The sequence below is a fragment of the Carettochelys insculpta genome, chromosome 8 (assembly GCF_033958435.1).
Source record: "Carettochelys insculpta isolate YL-2023 chromosome 8, ASM3395843v1, whole genome shotgun sequence".
In the NCBI taxonomy this organism is placed as follows: Eukaryota; Metazoa; Chordata; order Testudines; family Carettochelyidae; genus Carettochelys; species Carettochelys insculpta.
This window is the reverse complement of record NC_134144.1, coordinates 40,080,701-40,101,636: the sequence shown is the minus strand read 5'-3', so window position 1 is coordinate 40,101,636 and position 20,936 is coordinate 40,080,701. Positions and strand designations below refer to the sequence as shown.

The window sequence follows — 20,936 nt, the reverse complement described above, 5'->3', positions numbered from 1 at the left end:
CTAAAGTCCTGAAAAATGTGGGGGGACACACTTGTTTACAGACATGCTTAGAATAACTCAGAAGTTAATCAGGTGAGTATCAGTTATTAATATGTGGCCTTATTTTCATGTCTCACAACTTAATATCACATTTGCTAGGCTGCGTACGGAAGTTCAAGTGCTGTCAAGTCAGCATAGAAGATGGGAAAGGAAAAATGTGGTGGAATCTTAGGAAAACCTGCTACAAGATAGTTGAACACAACTGGTTTGAGACCTTCATTGTCTTCATGATTCTTCTCAGCAGTGGTGCTCTGGTAATTGTAATGTGAAATAACTAAGATATATGTTAACATTGAGCGTTATGAACTCTAGTTAATCATGCAAATATCCTTAGCATAGTTTTCTTCCACTGAAAAAAATCTCAATTCAGAAACGTCATATCTCTGCAAAAGTTGTCTCAAAAAGTATGGACAGTTGAATGTTGAAGTAGGAATCCAGTTAAATGAGCCACACATCAAAATATCTTCTCTTACTCTTTGTGGCCACCTCTACATGGGTGGCTTCTCCTGACAAAAGTGAGCTTTTGTCAATTGCACGGCTAACGTGCTCTATGAGGAGTTTGCTGACAAAACCCAGCTGATCATCTGGCAGTGTTATACCTCTTCCCGATCAGGTATAGTGCCTCTGTTGACAGTATTCTGTTGACAGGGTGCCCATGTAGACATTTCTGTCAACAGAGGGAGTCTGTCCTGGCACTGGCCGGCTGGAACTGGGAGACACACTCTCCACTGGAAGCAGGGCTCTATGGTCAGTGCCTTTGCCTGCATGTAAAGCAGTAGGACCCCAGGAAGCCTCATGCAGGAAGCTGGGGCATGGCTGCAGGCTGGCAGCATGTGCCCAGTAACACACCCCAGCAGCCACTCCCCGGACATTAAAAAAATGGCTGAGCCTGGGCGAGACTGGCCTGGCCCTTCCCAAGACTCTGGTCAGTATTCCCAGGAGCCTGCTGGGGGACCCTAAAGTGGGCCCCTTTGTGGGCCAGCAAAGAGGTCTGGGACCTGCTGGCCTTCTGGGCAGATGAACTTTTGGTGCTGGACCCCAGTGCCAGGTTCCGCAATGCCCCCAGCGACGCCTGCATTTCCAGTACTCCAGCATAGCACAGCCACCCTGCACACACCCTCGAGCAGGTGTATGCAAAAGTGAAGGAGCTGTGCCAGGACTACATATGGGCCAGAGATGCCCGGTAGTGGTCAGGAGCAGGTTGTCCTCATGCCCCCATTACAAGGAGATCGACTGCGTGCAGGGGGGTGATGACAGAGCACTGATCCTGGGGACCCTGGACACCATGAAGGAGGTTCCCTCCCACCAAGATGTTCATCCAGGAACCAGGATCCCTGCTGGATCCACCCAAGGATCCACCTTATGACCCCAAATCCAGCTAGGGCACTTTTTATATTTCCCTATCCTCTGGCCCCTCCAGTGCCATTGCATCTGCATAGACATCCCCAGACCTGTTTGCAGGACCGTCTGGTGAGTCCCCCTAGGGGCACGTACACCTGGGCTGGAGGTGTAGAGTGGTGTGCTCCAGGCCATCTGGATGGCCTGGGCAGGAATCCATGCCCCAGGCCAGGAACATGTGCCATATCCACACTGGGGTGTCCCATCCAAACCCTTTGGGCAGCCTCCAGGCACAGCTGCCAGCCTGCTTACATACCTATGATAAGCCACCTGACCCCCAGGGCCCTGCGGGGCGGGGGGGTGCCCAAGCCTGGGAGCATGCCAGCCATTCAGGTGACAGGCTCACCCCACACACACTCCCATGGAGTGCGGCCCTCTGTTATCAGGCATGCCCACAGGCCACAAGTAACATCTATCCACCTGGACAGCACTACAGGCAGGGGGTCCTCAATGGCTGCCCCCGGAGAATTAGCCTGTAGGGCCAGCCCAATGGGGGGGGCTACATTTGGGCTAGTGCCCATGACATCACAGTGTCCTTGTGTGGCAGGAACTGCCATTCAAGGGGCACAGATGCACACACCCCAGATGGACCCATCGCATTGCCTGGGAGTGGGGGCTGCTGCTCGCAAGGGATGGGTGATGGGGCCTCAGGGGCTGAGCTCTGGGAAAGATTCATTGTCCCTCCTCCTTCACTACAGTTCCACTGTCTGAGGGCCAGGCCAGCCTCAATGTCCAGCCAGGCAGCCCCAGTGAGGAGCTGGAGACAGCAGAACTGGGACCATTGCCATGGAGCAGGGTGTGCCCACAGCCCAAGAGTCCATCACCACCAGAACAAAAATGGCCAATGGGCATTGGCAGCTGCTGTCCGGGAGCAGACTGAGGTTGCTTGAGAGTGGCTGCAGAGGGAAGGGGAGTGGCACCGGGACTGGCTATGGGTCTCAGAACAGTGGCTGGCCAGGTCAATCATGCCCTTGACTTGTGGAGGCCTGGCTGGCCCAGAGCACTGCACCCACAGCCCCTACTGCTCCCCTTCCTGCTGCTGTCGATGTCCCCCCTTCCACCTCTGCTCCTCCTGGTGCTCCTGCAGGCCCCGCAATGGGCAGTGGACATAGTGCATGCCTATGCCTCCCAGGTAGCCCTGTTCCCCCATCCGCCCTGCCCCCCTGACCCCACAGCAGCACCTGCCTCGTCCATACCTCCCTGTGACCCTAGCCCCACCCCAGCCCTGAGGAGGATCCTGGACCCAGGGTGGATAGGGATCCAGCAGCTGGCATGGCTCATGGCTGTCTACCCCATCCCTAGAGTAGTACCCCTCTCCCAGTTGAGATGCCGCCCCATAAAGTTAGGCACAGTGCACTATTGTGTGTAGTTCAAACAGAAATGTTTATTTTTAAAGAGTTGTATTTTGAGTTTGTAGAAAGTTATGTTTTGTTTTGTACCCTGTTTTATTTTGCACAGTAAAGTGAGTTCTTTTAAGACCACACCCACATCCTTCCTTGGTCAGTGAGGGTTGAGGGGTTGGGGGAAAGGCAAAGGTGGTCATGGAGAAGTGAAAGGTGTGCAGGCCCACGGCCCCCTCTGGAGGTGACCTGGGCAGAGTTTTTGGAGGCTGCGGATGAGGTACTCCAGCAGAGCCTCCTGGATGCACGCACCTTCTGCATACACTTGGTGGCTGGGTGCGGCACCTGGCTGTTCACAGGGGCCACTGCCCTCTGGCCCCTACCTCTGGAGAAAGTTCCCCCTCGACACCGCTTCCATTCCACCAGAATATGGAAGGTGCAACGGGTGCCTACGATGTGGGGGACATTCTGCTCACCCACATCCAGCCAATTCAGGAGGTACCGGACCCTCCCCTTTAGCTGCCCAAAGGTGAGCTCCCCATGGTTCCATGCCCACATCAGATGGGCATTAAAGAGCTCCTGGGTGGAGTCCATGCTCCTGGTGTAGGGTCTTATTAGCCATGGAGGGAGTGGGTAAGCTGCGTTGCCTACAATGCGCAGGAGTATCTGCATGTTCCTGATGGCCAGCTCCTAGTGGGGAATGCAGGTGCCCACCTCCATCCTCTGGAACAGGCTGGAGTTCCTGCAGACCCTTGTGTCGTGGCTCCAGCCTGACTATCTGACCTAGACATTGAGGAATTGAACTCCGTGGTCCACCAGGGCTTGCATGACCACGGAGTGGTAGCTCTTCCTATTTATATATTATGTGGCACTGTGGTCCAGGGCCCAGATGAGTATCTGAGTCTCATCCAGCACCCCGAAGCAGTTGGGGAAGCCAAGGCGTTTGAAACCAGCCATGAGGGTGTACACATTGCTGATCCGGATGAGCCTCTGCAGCAGAATGGCATTGATGGCCTGTACCACTTGTGGGGGGAGAAGACCGGATACTCCTGTGAGGATCTGAGGGGGGCATAGCAACCCTGGGCTCAGGCAAGTCCCACATCCTTCGGTCCCCCTCCACTCTGCCCCCCTCTCTCCCACCCCCTTTCCTCTGCCCCCTCCTGTGCCTTCTCTGCCCTGTCCCTCACGTGAGGCCTGCGGCCCAAGGGTACTTTACCTGCATTAGTATGGCCCTGACAGTGGGTCTTCCAATGCCGAATTGGTGGCCCACAGAGCAGTAGCTGTCAGGGTGGCCAGCTGCCACAGAGTGATCAGGACCCACTTCTTGATGGGGATGGTGGTCCGCATGTTGGTGTCATATTGTCAGAGGGCAGGGGCAAGCCAGTTGCACAATTCTAGGAAGGTCTTCTTGCGCATCCTGATATTCTGGCTCCATTGCTGGTCCCAAGGAGGTGAGGGCTGCTGGGGTACTGTGGCGACGTGGGCCTACGCCACTTGCTGCCTGTTGGGGTCTTCTCCCAGATGCGGGGGAGCAGACAGATGATCATCAGTGGCAGGGCCACCATGAGCTGGTCCTCAGTCCAGGGTGAGCCTGGGGGCTTTTCTGGCATGGCAGCAGTTTGGAAAGAATTGGATATCTCTCAAATGGCAAGGGAGCCCTGCAGCACCTTTGCTGTCCTTCCAGGAGGTAGAAAGGCCTCAGCGTGGGCAGGGAGCATGGGTTGGAGGGGCCCTTTAAGAGCATGCAGGGCTAGCAGTCCTGGAAGGGCTTTCCCATCCTATGTGCCTGTCTTCTGGGGTTACAGGGTCTGTTCTGTCAACAGAGCATCCGGGCCATGTAGGCACCGTCTGTTGAGAGAACTGATCGGTGTTCTGATCCACTTTTGTGTGTAGAGGCAATCTGTTGACAGAAGTGCTGCCAGGAGATCTCTTCCGACAGTAACATCTGTCAACAGAGGCTTCCCATGTAGACGTGGCCTATATGTTCATGAGGTTTTTCTTCGTTCTCTTTAACAGAAATAGAATATGAATTGTTAGTTTCCTTATGCTTCTGTAGGACTGAAATATATGGTGGTCTCAGGTGCAGAAGCGATTATCATAGAATCATAGAATGCTAGAATGAGAAGGCACCTCGAGACGTCATCGAGTCCAGTCTCCTGCCCTCATAGCGGGACCAAGCACCGTCTAGACCGTCCCTGATATATGTCTATCTAACCTGCTCATAAATATCTTAAATATCTCCAGTGATGGAGATTCCAAAACCTCCATAGGCAATTTATTCTAGTGTTTAACCACCCTGACAGTTAGGAAGTTTTTCCTCATGTCCAACCTAAACTTCCCTTGCTGCAATTTAAGCCCATTGCTCTTTCTCCTATTCTCAGAGGACAAGCAGAACAATTTTTCTGTTTCCCCCTTGTAACTCTCTTTTAGGTACTTGAAAACCGCTGTCATGTCCCCTGTTAGTCGTCTCTTTGCTAAACTAAACAAGCCCAGTTCTTTCAGTCTTCCCTCATAGCTTAATCATTCTTGTTGCTCTTCTCATGATATTCTCAAATTTCTCCACATTTTTCCTGAAATGTGGTGCCCAGAACTGGATACAATATTTCTACTGAGGCCTAATCAGCGCCAAGTAGAGCGGAAGAATGACTTGCCATGTCTTGCTCTCAACACTCCTGTTAATGCATCCCAGAATCATGTTTGCTTTTTTTTTGCAACAGCATCACACTATTGACTCATATTTATCTTGTGGTTCAGTATGGCCGAGTCTACACTAGTCCAAATCTTCAAAATGGCCATGCAAATGGCCATTTTGAAGATTACTAATGAGGTGCTGAAATACATATTCAGTGCCTCATTAGCATGCCAGCAGCCGCAGCTCTTTGAAATTGCCGCAGCTTGCTGCCACACAGCTCATCCAGACAGGGCTCCTTTTCAAAAGGACCCTAGGAACTTTGAAATCCCCTTATTAGGAATTTGGATTTGCAGAGCTCTAACAGTTCCACAGGTCACTGCATGCCATGATGCAGGGTTCTGCCAGACCACTAACCCCTCCCCAATTCTCCCCAAAGACCCCTGATCTGCCACCCATTCTGCCCCCATACCTCCTGTCACTGAGCAGGGAAGCTATAGTCTCGGACCCTTGTGTACAACACTGCTCTCCAGTGTTGGGCTCAACTACATAGCCACAACAATTCTAATGCACACATCACTTGGCTCACTGTGCAGGAGCGCACGCTTGCATCCTCTTCTGGGAGCTGTAGTTTACCTTCTCTGCCTGAGCAAGTTGGGGACTACATCTCCCAGAACATCCAGCGAACTATAGCCTGTTCACTCCTGCCTGATGCAGAGAGCTGAGCTGGAGCCGGAAGGGCGGGAGGCAGTTGCTCTGTTTGGGTGATTTTGTGCTGCAGAACTCTGCACAAAGACAAAATTTGTATTCACATCCAAGCTGCAATCTGCAGAAATAGTTCCACAGATATCTGTGTATTTTCACAGCTCTAATACATATGAGAAAAGGGAATGTGTTACACGAAATGGTGCCTTCTATTGTAACTGGGAAGAGAAAGTATGTGTGGCTGGGAAGAAACTATGGTCGGTTATCTGCATTTTAATTTACAAAAAAAAAAAAAAGGAGAAAAAGGAAGAAAGAATACTGGCTATTTTTGTCAGCTATTTTGAGCTATATGAAAACTCTTAAGATGTATAAGCACTTCACTTACAAATATTTCTTCACAGGCTTTTGAAGATATATATATTGAACAGCGCAAGACTATTAAAACCATGCTGGAATATGCTGATAAGGTCTTCACTTACATCTTCATTCTGGAAATGGTGCTAAAATGGGTGGCTTATGGTTTTCAAATCTATTTCACTAATGCCTGGTGCTGGCTGGACTTCCTGATTGTTGATGTAGGTATTCTATTTTACATACTGTTACAACTCAGTCAAGCTCTGTAATTCTCAATATTATGTCTCACTTATTTAAAGTTACTTATTTAAAGCCATACTCTCCATTCCAGTGGGGAGCTCTGTTTAAAAGCTTTCAGTAGAATATGGCTCCAGTAGCTTTAATTTTAAAGGCAAAAATTACTGAAAGTCAACAATAGTTTTGACCAGTTTTCTAATGTTCTTTATTGTGTTGTTAATGTACATTTATATGTTTTTCTTCCTCTTTTCATTTTTTTGCAATATGGTAAGAATACCAATCATCATCTTGATTTTTTTATAGAATATAGATTTTAATATTTTGAACTTGTTTCTTTTGGGGGGCTTTTTTTATTAGTACACTGACCACAAGTGAGATGAATTCTGTACTTCTTAATCAGTATAATTGCCAAGTAAAGCAGTCCCCTGCATTTTCCTGCAACAGAATACCAGGCACAGAAAAGTCTCTGAGGGGTTATGGGAGAATTCCCTGGGTGCAGATACTACACAGGGCCCATATATGTCCTGTATGCCACCACTTAGGTGGCAAACAATTAAAGAGTCAACTGTGAATAGTCACATTAAAAATTGCAATTAATCACAGTTTTGATTGTTAAAATAATAGAATACTGTTTGTTTAAATATTGATTCTGTTGCACAGCTTCTCTCCTCCCTAGTAGACTAATCTCCCAGCCCATGAAATTCAAAGGCAATCCAGTGTTACCAGAGACTTCAGGAGTAAGCTCCACCTTTTGGCTCAGGTCATCAGATTTTCTGCCTCAGATAGTGGGAAAAGTTGGCAGTTCACTTTCTCCTAACCATTTTGTTTTAAAACTTTCTATTCATTTTTTGTGACATGAAATTGTCTTCTTCCTCCCCTCCTCCCTGCCCTGGGATTGTATAACTAACAGTATTGGTGTATCAGACAGTGCATTGCCTCCCTGGTGGATTCCTCTGCACCCACTTAGTCATGGCAGAGCAGGGTTGCAAACAACTGGATTAAGTCTAAGTGGTGTTCCTTATTTTAGATAACACTTGCAGGCTCGAGAGAGATGAATTATGCCCTGCCTATTCCCACCTGTGCACTGCCAGGGTACAGGCCTCACAGCATGTCACAGCCCCACCCTTCTCTGACTAGTTGCGTCTCCAGCACTGAAAAGCCCACTCAAGTGTTTCTCAGCTTTTGAGGAAAGTGTCTAAGATGAGGCAGGAGCTCTCCAGCCCCGCTCAGAGGTAAGTCCTGAACGTACCTGAAGTGGAGAAGGAAAACCCCCCTGAAAGTATCTAGAGGTGCTTGCTTTCTCTCTCCCTGCACTCCTGATGACGGGGCTCAGCTCCCTGAGGAAAGAAGGTGGACTCATATTGCTGCCCTTGCTCCTACTGTCAAATGGGGGATTTTCTTGATACTCAGAGGTAACTTCCGCAAACATCCAAGACATCAGATCCCAAAAAGAATTTTGTGTCTTTTACAAGGCAGCAATTAATATGGTTAATGAACAAAGGGGGTGAAGATCAGGAGTCAAAAGCTCTTTTGCTTCGAGAGTGTTTGCACAGATCTTCTACACAGTGTCTTTTACAGTGTTCTGCCATGCTCACTGTCCCTCCCCCACTCTGCATCATGTCCAAGCATGTGGAGAAGTGTAGTCCTTGTTTTCAGGCTGCAGCCTAATGGAAGATGTGCTTTTCTGGCCTTCAGCCCACGCACTTTTAGCCAGGGAAAGGGACTCAGATTTCAGGCAGCGGTGGAATGGGAAATGTGCCTTCTGATCATCAGCTATAGATCTTGCTCCACCAGGGAAACAGGCTCAGACTTAGAAAAACAGGAAGGGTCTGTATCTCTCCATCCCTTCTATCCCGTACAGGCTGGCTCCATATTAAGCCTTATAAGCATTTTCTCCAGATATGTGAAGTTTCCACTCCCCACAAATCAGCAGCTTCATGGGGTCACAGTGGGGTAAGGAGAAATCCTTCCTGCCAAAGAGATCCTGAAGTACTGTTTAAAGCCTCAAGTGGTGATAGGTTGCTTGTATAGTACTTACTGGCATGCTAGCCAGCCTTTGGGAACAAGCTGGCAGCCTTTCATATTCCCAACATATCTAGAAAGCTACTTGCACAGCTGAGTTCTTTGTATCAGTTACCTCCCTGTGGCCGTGATGCCAGGATGAATAGTGCACACTACCTCCCCTGTCATACACAAGAGGAAGAAATGCCAGAAATGCATCATCAAAAAAAAAAAACCTACAGGAATTTGGAAAGGGAGGGTGTCAGTCAGTGGTTTGCAAGGAAGTCAATATTAATAAATAATTTCCCTTTTATTAAGTATGTGTTTTCTTGCCAATGTCTTCTTTAAGGACATTATGTGATTCAGATGTGGATATCTATTTAAATAAAGGTCAAACTAACTGTGGTGTGGTCAGTCTCATTCCTGGGCCCCAGGCCCTCTGTTTAGTCCACTGGCCCCACCATATGCACCACATTACCCTTGTTGGGGCAGGGGGCAGTCTGGGGGGGAACCCAGTCCCCACCCACTCGCTCTGGGTTCTGGCCCAGGGACCCTGGACAGAGCCGCTACCTGGGAGGGCTGACTTACTTCGCCCTGGCCCCTGCAGCTTCTCTCCCTGGGCCACTTCCCCCAGACACTTCTCCCTGGTATCCCCTTCCTCAAGTGGTAGTCGTGGCAGCTGGTCTCCTCCTTGGTTTGGCTCCTTCAGCTGACCAGTTCCTCCAAGTCTCTGGTGAGGCTCCAGGCCCTCCCTGGGTTGGGGCAGCATAGCTCCCCAGGTTGCTGAGGCTCCGCTCCTCTCCTCTTCTGTGGCCCTAGCTGTTTCTCTCAGTCTCCTTCCTTCCCCTCACTCATCTCCCAAACTCTCCTTCACCACCTTCCTGTTGCCCTCTTAAGCCTGGAGAAAAGCTTATAAAGGTAGCCCCTGAGTAGGATCAGCTGGCCCTGATTGATTTAGGGCAGCCTACTCCTCAGCTGTTCCTACTTTGGTTGCCAGCTCTGTCTCAGCTCTCTTTTCACTCCTGCCTCCCCTCTCCTGGCCCCACCCTGCCATACTAACATGTTTATATAAAAACAAAGACAGCTCATAAATTTGGGGAGCTTAAGGTTGGTCAGGCTGTAGCTCCATCAATGGACTTTCTTCTAAAAGTCCCTGCAGATGATATGAGTGATGATACACTGCACAGCTATTTCAAAGCCTCAGTTAAGCTATTCAGACCAAAGTATTTTTACATATTTAGTAAAGAAAACCTACTTTGTGGCAAACAAGTAGCTGATTGTCTATAGATCTGATACGTGCTTGGAGTGAGACATTTCCGGTTCTGTCTTGGTCAAACCCTCAACTTGATTTTTGACAATGATTCTGACTTGGTAACTCTAAGATGGTCATGTTGTACAGATGAATAGCCATCATTTATCCTAAGTGGATATCTATATATTCATACATGTAGCAAGGAGCTGCCTGGCTAAACATTAAGGAAAACAGTAGCTGAGGTTGCAAAGAGACCCTGACCCTCATTTTGAGGGCCAGCATAGCAATTCCAGGCTATCCTTGAAGGGCCTATTGCCCTGAGAGAGGGAAAAATCTGAAGTAAAAGCCTCTGTGGAAACCTTGATAATTTTTTTCTTCTTGTCAGTGAAATCCTTATCATGACAAAGGTGCATTTGTGTATGAGATCCCACAAATCTCATCCAAGACTCATCCTTCTGATTTACCATCTGCACCTAGAGTTCAGTGGCTGGTAGTACTTACAATAAGGCACAGATTGTACATTATGCACCTATAACCATGGATAGATAACCTGCTGATCAATATTAACAGATAAGTAGACCCATTCTTAGATAAAGAGCTGCTGGAAAGGATTCATATCTATTTACCAGTTCTTCAAAACCAAGAAGAGTTTTTTATTCTAATGCAGAAAACTGCTCACTCATAGATATGAAAGGAAACAAGAGCATGGGCATGACTTTTCCATAATGATGAAGATTAGCTAAGATATAAAATTCCATTGCATCAGTTATTTCTGGAGGGGTTAGTTACCTCCTGTAGCTAGGAAGCTCGTGCCATGCATCAGCTTCATCCCTTGAGTGGGTTTCTCAAAATCTACCTGCTGAAATACTGGCTACGGACATAGAATTGTACATTTGAAACAGTGCAAAATAAGGTTTCATTTTTAGACTCCATCTCAATGTCACTTTGTGGACATATAAGGTCAAACAATGTGCTGAAAGCCAAGCCAATTTTCACTCTAGAACTTAGCATACTCACTATGAAAGAAAGACTATTAGGAAAAGAAATTTCCAGTATTTTGTAGTACGCATCATTTTGGCTAACTTCAGTAGCTCAATTGAAAGCCTTCAAAGAAGAAAAAACCCTTTATATATGATCATATAGCATCAAACCAGTGGTCCACCAACTTCAGCCTGTGGCGGTGATTGGTACCAACTGGTACCAGTAGAAGAAGCAAGAAACCACATAGTGCGCAATTATGATATTTGCAGGGGAAGTCCCCTCTTACCTCCCATTACAGATTGGCTTATGACTGAGGCATGTATGTTTATATTACTTCCAAAACCAGAGAGCTACAGAGCTTTTCAGTAACAATGGAAGTAATATCCTGGATAGAAAAGAATCTACTGCCTTTCAAGACAGTACATATAAAAGATACAGAAAAGAGAAAAAGGGAGAGTTGTTCTACTCCTCCTAAACCTCCAGTAGCTCAGAAGGCACTTTGTATTTGATAGGTAGCTAGATTGTTACCTGCAAGACCATGTGAAGCAGCAACTCCACTCAGACTCTGATAATCTAATGTTAGCAGGCTGGACATTGGAAGAGAGGTGCAGTCCAGCATGGATTGTATTTTAACCTCTGAGACAGTTTGATACAGAGAGAGAATTTAGCCAGGATGTTTTTTTTCACATATCAGGTCAAATTCACATTTCTGGTGTGAGGGGAAACAGAGAGCTCTCTGAGGCCTGGCCTGCCTTATTATTTGTATGTGCCAACCACAATGAGGTTCAAATTGCTAGATAATAAAAATATCATAATAATCACAAAGATCTGGAGATCTCATCTACACCAGCAATTCTCCAAGGAAGTTTGGTAGGAGTCCTACAGCTGAGCACTTTAGAAATGTGGGTACCAGACATAGTGGCATTTGTAGCCAGGTATATTAGATTGTCCATATAAGAATCAGGTGCCAAGTTAATTACAAAGGCAAATTAGGCAGGCCTCTGGCTGACTATTCTAGGTGCCATTACTCCAAAAGTCAGGCTTTAGAATTGCTTCCTCCATCCATGTAAGTACATTGCTTTTTTATCAGGAAAATGTTATTCTTGTAGCTCCCCACATTTTTCTGACCTCTTTCCACAGTTTCTGAGAAATCATTCTCCCATTGTTTTTTCCATGGGAGACTGTGATATGAATGAGTTTCCAAGCTAGATCTCTGAAGATAGATCTTTAGCACGTGGAATACTTATGCCAATTGCATTCTGTTAATCTTCTGCCTGAAATGCCCCTGCCTTAGGCTATGGTTACCTTAGTGAGTTTTGCCAACAAAACCCCAGTTTTATTGACAAAACTGGTGGAATGGCCACACACAAAATGCATTTTGTCAACAGTTTGTTGTCAAAACTCAGCACTTTCACCAGTAGTGTTCTACCTCTCAGCCATGAGACATAATGCTGCTGTCGACAGATTGTCGAAAATAAGCTGTGTGGACGCTCTGGGGAAGTCTTCTCTCAAGAGACAGGGCATGCCCTGTCTGCTGTGCTTCTGGGTGGCTGTTTCATTGAGAGAGCAGCCCTCTGTCAACAAAGCGATGCATGCTTCTGATTTGTTTTTGTATGTGGCCACATTCTGTTTACAGAAGTTTTGTCAGGAAATCTCTTCTGGCAGTGACTTCTGTCGACAGAGCACTGTTGTGTAACTGTAGCCTTAGGGCCTCAAAGTTGCTACAGGCAAAATGTAAAAATCTGACATTAGCTGGCATGCTAGGCATCTGACTAACTATTCACAGAAGTCTCTGAATGAGTGTCAGGGGCCGTGGGAAGGAAGCATATGGTCCACCTGAAAGGAAGATGTGCTAAGTAATTTTCCGTTCCTTCACAGAGGCATTGTTTTGTATGAGGGTAGTTCTTCGTTGGTTCTCACATAGCTCCTTAGTTTACAAAGCTCTTACCTCCGTTCCTATCTGTTCTTCTATTACAAGAGTTCTTTCCTTTCCTGCTTCTGGGATTCATAGCTCACAACTTCCCTTTATTGAATGGATGGAGAAACTGTGCAACAGAATGAGAAATGTTTTACCTGATAAATTTCTTTCTGCTAGCCATTTGTCCCTGTATTCAGCTTGCCCTGGTAGTCTGGTAAATGACCAGAACATAAATTGAAATTATTCTCTAAAAAAGGTCTTAGACATGTATTATCTTAAGATTAAATTAATGTCATATCTGGTTGCCCTATTGCTAATAATTGGTTACTGAAGTGTTTCTGTATCTGTGGAAGAACTCTTCTGGTGACTTGAGATGAAGGACAGAATTTCAACAATGTCAAAATTTTTGAACAACTCTGCTAGCTGTGACTCTTCAGTGAGAGACTCTGGACACTAGAAAGTCACAATAGATAGTGGTGTTTTGACTGTTTACGCTCAGGGGAGCCAACAGCCTTGCTGGACCCCTGGGCAAGGGGAGGGGAGGCAGTATGTGCCCCTGGAAGGTGCAAGGCCTTGGATGGAAAGGGCAGGACTGGGGTCAGCCAGCTCTCAGCACTGGCCGGAGCATGCTGCCCATTGTTCTGGTAGCAATTTAAAAGGCTGGGTCCCCAGCCACCGCTGCTGCAGTGGTATTGACAGTGGCCAGAGACTTGGCCCTTTTGAATTGCGGCCCTGGGGCAATTGCTGTCTTTCCCCCTCCTGTTGGCAGGCCTGTTTATACCATGTCTGTATTTGGTCCTTAAGAGTTTACAGATTACTACCAAAATGTGTGGACTTTCTGAAAAGCTCTATCCTAAACTGGAAGTTCAATTTAGAAACATTTCTGTAAGTTCTTTCTAAGTGTATGATTTCATTTTCCACTGAATATTGACCATTATGTGTGAATTTAAAAGGTACTTATATACCCTTATGCCGACAGGATTTCAATGACAGGCATCATGTAACATGCTTGTTTTACTTTAATTGACTTAAAAGATGTCTCCTAGGTTATAGAAGGATTCTTGGAGAAAGAGGTCCAACCTTAATTCTTCCTGGAAAATTCATGACTAACACCAATCCAGGTAACAGAGAGGTGGCCATGTTAGCCTGTATTCTAACAAAACAAACCAGCAGTCATGTAGCACTTTAAAGACTAACAAAATAATTTATTAGGTGGTGAGCTTTTGTGGGGCAGAGCAACTTCCTCAGATCTGGAAATATAACCAATCCTGGTGTGTGTATATAGAAGTATATTCAAGATGAATAAGTATTATTGCTTTTCTGTTTTTATGTAGGTCTCTTTGATTAGCTTAACAGCTAATGCCTTGGGCTACTCAGAACTTGGTGCAATTAAATCCCTTAGGACATTAAGAGCTTTGAGACCTCTAAGAGCCTTGTCACGATTTGAAGGGATGAGGGTAAGACAAAATGAAAGAACCTGAAATAATGCATGCCTAAAATGAAACCATGCATGAAGAATAAGGAATTACAAATCCATGCAGAAATGTTGCACTATACCTTATGTCTTGTATGTTTATCATTAACAGATAAGCAAAAGGCTTCATTTGTTTATGTAAAATCATAAATTATATCACACATTAATATGTTTATGTCAGTTATTTTAACTCTCATCCAATCAGGAATTTTCCTGTGATGTCCTTGGACTTATCAACTGCATGGATGTATAGTGAATTCCTGAAAATATAGTACTGAGTTATAGTTGAATTGATCATTGATCCCATAAAATTCTCTACTTATATGTTTACTGCAAGTATATGTGTGTATGCATATCATCATGGATATCTGCAAGAATGTAATTCTTTTAACAGAGTATTTTTAATAGAAAATTGCAATGTGTGATTGTTGTGTTTTCATTACATAAGAACGTAAGACTAATCTAGTATCCTGTCTTCTGGCAGTGGTCAGTACCAAATACTTTGGAGGGAATGAATAGAACAGGCAATTGTTTAGTGATCCATCTCCTGTCCACTCTGAACTTCTGACAAAGAGAGGCTAGGGACACTCAGAGCATGGTCATCTTGGTCATTAATGGACCAATCCTCCATGACCTTATGCAGATCTTTTTAATCCTGTTTTGACCTTCACAACATCCCCTCTTCACAGGTTGACTGTGTGTTGTGTGGAGAGGTACTTTGTTTGTTTTAAACTTGCTGCCTTTTAATTTCATTCAGTGACCCTGGTTCTCGTGCTATGTAAAGGAGTAAAAACAATTCCTTATTCACTTTCTCCATGCCAGTCAGTATTTCATAGATCTCTATCATCGTCCTTCTTAGTCTGTTCTTTTCCAAGCTGAAATGCCCGTCTTTTTAATCTCTTAAAATGCCAAAGCCGTTCCATGTCACAAATCATTTTTGTTGCCCTTCTCTTCACCTTTCCAATTCTAATATATCTTGTTGAAATGAGGTGACCAAAACTGCATATAGTATTCAAGGTATGGGTGTACCAGGAATTTATATAGAGGCCTGATGATTTTTCTGGATTCATATATATCTCTTTCCTAACAGAGCTTAAAATTCTGTTAGCTTTTTTCACTGCCATTGCACATTGAACAGATATTTTTTGAGAATAATCCATGATGATACCAAGATGTCTTTTTTAAATGGTAACACCTAATTTAAATCTAATTTTGTATGTTTAGTTTGGATTATTTTTTCCCAATATTCATTACTTTGTATTTGTCAATGCTGGACTCTTCTTGTGTAGGTTCATTTGAAAATCAGTCTCCAAAACAATTTAACATCTTCAACAGTCTTTGAACCATTTAGCAAACTAACTGCGGTGCTTCTTATTTTCGTTAGCCCAGCACTGTGACATCAGTTTTTCGAGGGCATTTGTTGATGTCAGGCTGCCAAAATTGGCTGATTGTACATGCCAACATCAGGACAGACTGCACAAACCCCAAACTGGTTGTGTGTTGTATAATTGGATTTCACCAACCAAGTATCAAATGTGAACTGCTCAAGTACTATAAAAACGTTGTACCCTTGGGCACTGCAGTCTATATTGCCCTCCAGGCAAGCCTGCCTTTGTGATAAATGGTCCCATACATCAGATATGACAACAGTATTCAGGTTACTCCCTGTCACAAAGGACCAGTCACTTACTCCAGATCAGTTTTACCATAGATCTCATATCATAGACAACGCTTATAGTCAATCCTAGAACAAACTAACTAAACACATATTTAAGTATCAAAAAGAAATGAGTCGTGTTTATGAGGTTAAAGCTGGTAAACATACACAAATGTTTCAGATTTCTAAAACTAATAGAAGCTGCTTCTTCAAAGGTCCCCATGGGAGCTCCACCTTTACGTGCATCAGTGCCGCTGCGCCCATAGGCCCAAGACTTGTGTGTAGCAGTGTGTCCCCTCCCCACCTCCTGGCTGTCTGTGCGCACAGGGCACAGGCACGAGAAGCTGGTGATACCTTCTGTGCATGCGTGGGCAGCTAGTCCCTCAGGTCTTCTCTGATCACCACCAGCTTCATTTGCAAGCAACTGTGCCTTCCTCAGTCACCTGAAAAAAAAAGATGAGAGTAAAGAAACCAAAGACAAAAAAACTTTTTTAAATAAGGAACAAGCAGACAATGAGGGAAAGGCACGGTGGCATTTTTTCCCAAGCGGCTTCAGCCATTTTCAGCGGCTCTGCCCCATAGCACAACTAGTCTAGTCAGTTTCATTCATGCCTGACTTGTCTGGTTTTAAAAAGTGCTCTGCTTGTGGCCTTTCCATTTCAATGACTGATGGCCACTCTCTCTGCATACGGTGCCTGGCTCAGCACGACAACACAGAAAGCTTCCCACAATATAGAAAACTGACTAAACAGTCCAGGAGAGAAAGGCAGCAACAGTTCTGGATCTGGGCGTATGGAGCAGGCTCTCACACTAAAAGACCGCAATGGCTCCCCCCTCAGGCATAGCCCACAAAGGGTTGAGATCTCCGACGGAGCTTTGACGATGACAAGCACTAGAGATAAGGGGAAATCCCCTGGAGCTAAGAAGAGGTCTCACACCTCCTCAGGATCTGTCTTCCCAGCAGTGAAATTGACCAGTTCCAAGCACTGTGCTGCCACCCTCCCTCAGGTTAAGGGGACAGCCTCGAGTGCTTCACCAAAAGTGTGACAGAAGGAGAGGGCTCACCCCTCCTCACACAAGACGATGGGGCTCTTTGACACAGCCACCATCCCAGCATTGTATATCAAGCCAGAAAAAGAAAAAGACAGCTTCTGCAAGCAATGCACTGCTGCCAGAAACAGCTAATGCTGATAAGCCAGCTCCTGCGAAGCACACAAAAGCGCTTAGCATGGCTACAGCCACTTCTGGCCTCTCAGTGCTGGCAGCACATGGGGTTCCAGTACTGATGCCCCCTGGCCATTTATGCAGCAGTTTGCCATATCTGGGGAGCTCATTATCCTCTCAGTGCTGGGCACCCTGCTGCTAGTGAAGGCGCCTTACATGGCTCCAGGCTTAAACGTTCACTCACTGAGGCTTTGCATTCAGTGTCCTCTGACTCAGGCGATGAAATCTCTCCTCAGAAAACAGCACGGAAATCTTCATCCAAGCCAGTGCAATTACGATAGTGGCAACAGCAGTGGGTGCCCACAATCATGCCACATAGTTTTGACATCAGCCTGTTCCCTAGCCATTATTTCGACCTCTACATATGACCAAACCCAAACCCCTGAGAATTGAGTCACTGGACAGGTCAGAGTTTTCAGAGGCTGAGGACTATGGGACTTACACTAGGGTAGATGACCGATCAGATTCCCCGCTTCCTCTTCAGGAGGGTCTCGGACAGGCTTGAGATATCCCTCTCAGCCCCAAAGGATACACATCACAAACTGACTAATATTTTACATTTGTCCACCCAGATCAGAGTGGCAATACTAATTAATGAAGCTCTTCTGGATCCAGTCAGGATTCTCTGAAGCACTCCAGCCTCCATTCCATCCACATCAAAAGGCTGAACTGAAAGTACTATGTGGCCTCAAAGAGGGCTAAGTTCCTCTTCTCCCGCCCCCTCTGTAACTCATTGATAGCAGAGGCCATGATTCAGAGGAGTAGACAACAGAATACCAGATCCACCATGGGAAAAAAAGAGTGGAAGAAACTGGATGCAATGGGGAAAAAGTTGTACTCATCAGCCAGCCTTCAGTTTTGTATTGCTGATTATGTGGCACTACTTGCAAGATATACACACCACATCTTTGACCAACTTCACACCTTTATTGAAACAATTCCAGATAACAAGAGATCAGTACAAAGCCCTCATGGGAGAGGGATCACTCATCTCAAGGACAGCTTTACAATCCGTTCTGGACTCAATAGATAGAGCCACCAGGTCCCTAGTGTCAGCGGTGGTCATGCAGCGAGTGTCCTGGCTACAACTGATGGGCCTTCCTAGAGATGTCCAAACCATGGTCGGGAATCTTCCCTTTGAAATGTCTCAGCTCTTTGTTGAAAGCACTAATGAGATGCTTCACTCTCTCAAAGATTCATGGGTCACATTATGTACCCTAGGCATCCAAATGGTTGCTACTAAACATAAACAAAACAGGCAATTTAGTCATAAGTACAAACCATATCCATTTACCAACAGACACTATGATAACAGACAAAATCAGAAACAACCTATGGGGAGACAAACCACAGACAATTCTCTCAGCCAGCAGGCACCAGCCTGCTAGTTATTTTGAAGATTTTGTTGAGAGTCGGATGGCCTCCACAGTGGGTGGGCCTCAGGCCAGGCCATGCACCATCTTTGGCTCAAGGCTCGCAGCTTTCTACCCTGCATGGTGAGCCATCACCATCACGAAGTGGGTCTTAGAGATTGTACACACCGGTTGCATCATTCCATTCATCTTCAAACCCCAACTCCCATCCTCATCCCTTTTCAGGGACTCCCTCGCAAGACTGTGCTCATGCAAGAGGCACATCTTCTACACCTGGGGGCCATAGAAGAGATACCCACTGACCACAGGGGAAGGGGCTTCTACTTATGATACTTCCTCACACAGAAGAAAACAGGGGGGTTGAAGACCCATACTAGACCTCAGGAATCTAAATCGGTACGTGCTTTGTCAAAGATTCGAGATGGTAATGTTAGCCACAATCATCCCTGCACTACAGAAAAGGGATTGGCAGTCCACTCTCAGCCTCCAGGATGCTTATTTTCATGTCGCCATCCACCCATCCCGCAGGTGATTCCTCAGATTTGTGATAGTGAAATGACACTTCCAATATAGGGTGCTATCCTTCAGTCTCTGCACAGCACCAGAGCTCCTAAGAGTGGTCACCATATATCTAAGAACAAAGGGAGTAATCGTCTTTCCCTGCCTAGACAGCTTTCTAACAAAGGGCCACTTCTTAACTCAGAACCAATGGGCAACAGCTTTGACCAGAATGCTATTCTCTGATTTGAGTCTATGTATAAACCTGCCAAAGTTCACCAACTCATACGCTCGAGTTTATAGGAGCACTTTTGGATTGCCAGACAGCCACAACCTCGTTGCCTCAATGCAACTTACAAGCAATCCAAGACCTCATCCTCACACTGCAGATCAGTCTCAGTGTAACTGCTAGGCAGTTTGTCTCCTTGGCCACATGCTAGCAGCAATCTCAGTTGTGCCCCATGCATGCCTCTGGATGAGACCAATGCAGGCCTGGTTCAGAGCAGTGTTCAGGCCCCATGTCCACCTGCTGAACAAAACACTGAATATCCCAGTCAGGGACTCCCTCAGCTGGTGGGAACAGCCTCAGAACGTATGCACAGGGTTCCCTTCCAGAGACCCTCTCCAACTATAATGATTATGATGGACGCTTCCCTACTAGGTTGAGATGCCCACCTAGAGGACCCAGTGGTCTAGGGCACATGCTCAGCAGATGAACAACTCGCGCAAATCAACCTCCTAGAACTGAGGGCACTTCAGTATACCTGCATGCACTTCTGCGTGCAGATCTCTAATAACACAGTCTGCATAATGAGGAACAATACAATAACAATGCAGTACATCAACAAATCTGCTTGAGACAACTCTGCCAAGAAGCAGTGCAACTGTGGGACAAATGTACCTGGTGGTAGCCTCCATACCAGGCAAGACCAATATACTTGCAGATGACCTCAGCTGCAAATTCCCTCTCAAGCACAAGTGGGAAATCAATAGATTCACCATCTGCCACATCTTCCACAAAGGGGCCTTCTCAACCATGGACTGTTTGCTACAGCTGGCAACACACATTGCCCCCTCTATGACTCCAAACAGGGATTAGGCCACAGTTAACTGGGGGATGCACTCAACATCATATGAATGTACCTTTAGCGTATGCATTCCCATCAATCCCTCTTATTCAGAGGGTCATCGTCAAGTTAAAGCGGGACAAGGCTCATGTCACACTACTAGCACCCAGATGGCCCAGACAGACCTGGTTCTCAGAATTTCTACAGCTATCCAGATGTCCTTCATGTCACCTTCCTCCCATCTCCTTGCTCCTAACACAGCAGAACAGGTCCATTTGTTATCCAGCTATCCACCGCCTTCACCTCCCTGCATGGTTCCTGGTTCGCTGATGGCTACAGAACTGCATTATCCACCTCAGGCCTGAACGATCCTCGAGAACAGCAGGTGACCTGCAATGAGAAAGATCTGCTTACAAAAACGGCAATGCTTCATACCCTGTTGCCTCTCCCAAACATGCAATCCCATGCATGTGGCGTTCCCACACGTTCTCATTTACCTACTCCACTTCCAGCAAACAAATCTATCCACCAGCATTAGGGTCTGCCCGGCAGCCATATTAGCCTTCCACCTGCCTATCCAAAACCACTCTGTCTTCACCCACCCATCCATCAAGTGGTTCCTTAAAGGCCTCCATAACACCTTCCTGCTGATCAAAAGGCTGATGCCTGCATGGGACCTCCATTTGGTCCTCAGGGCCCTAACCAGCAAACCATTTGTGCTGATAACCAGCTGCTCTTTGCTGCACTTGTCCATGAAAGTAGCTTTCCTTGTGGCAATCACCTCGCCAT

At 46.3% G+C, this 20,936-nt stretch overlaps 1 protein-coding gene across 11 annotated transcripts in view; it reads left to right on the top strand.

Moving 5' to 3' along the window:
* LOC142016823 (sodium channel protein type 2 subunit alpha) overlaps nt 1-20,936 on the top strand; it is a 100,331-nt gene that overhangs the window by 55,341 nt on the left and 24,054 nt on the right. For all 11 annotated transcript variants that reach the window (XM_075001153.1, XM_075001150.1, XM_075001145.1 and 8 more), the window contains 3 exons: nt 139-293; nt 6,513-6,686; nt 14,189-14,311. In XM_075001153.1, coding sequence (XP_074857254.1) covers nt 139-293; nt 6,513-6,686; nt 14,189-14,311 — 452 coding nt within the window. The remainder of the gene's footprint in view (nt 1-138; nt 294-6,512; nt 6,687-14,188; nt 14,312-20,936) is intronic.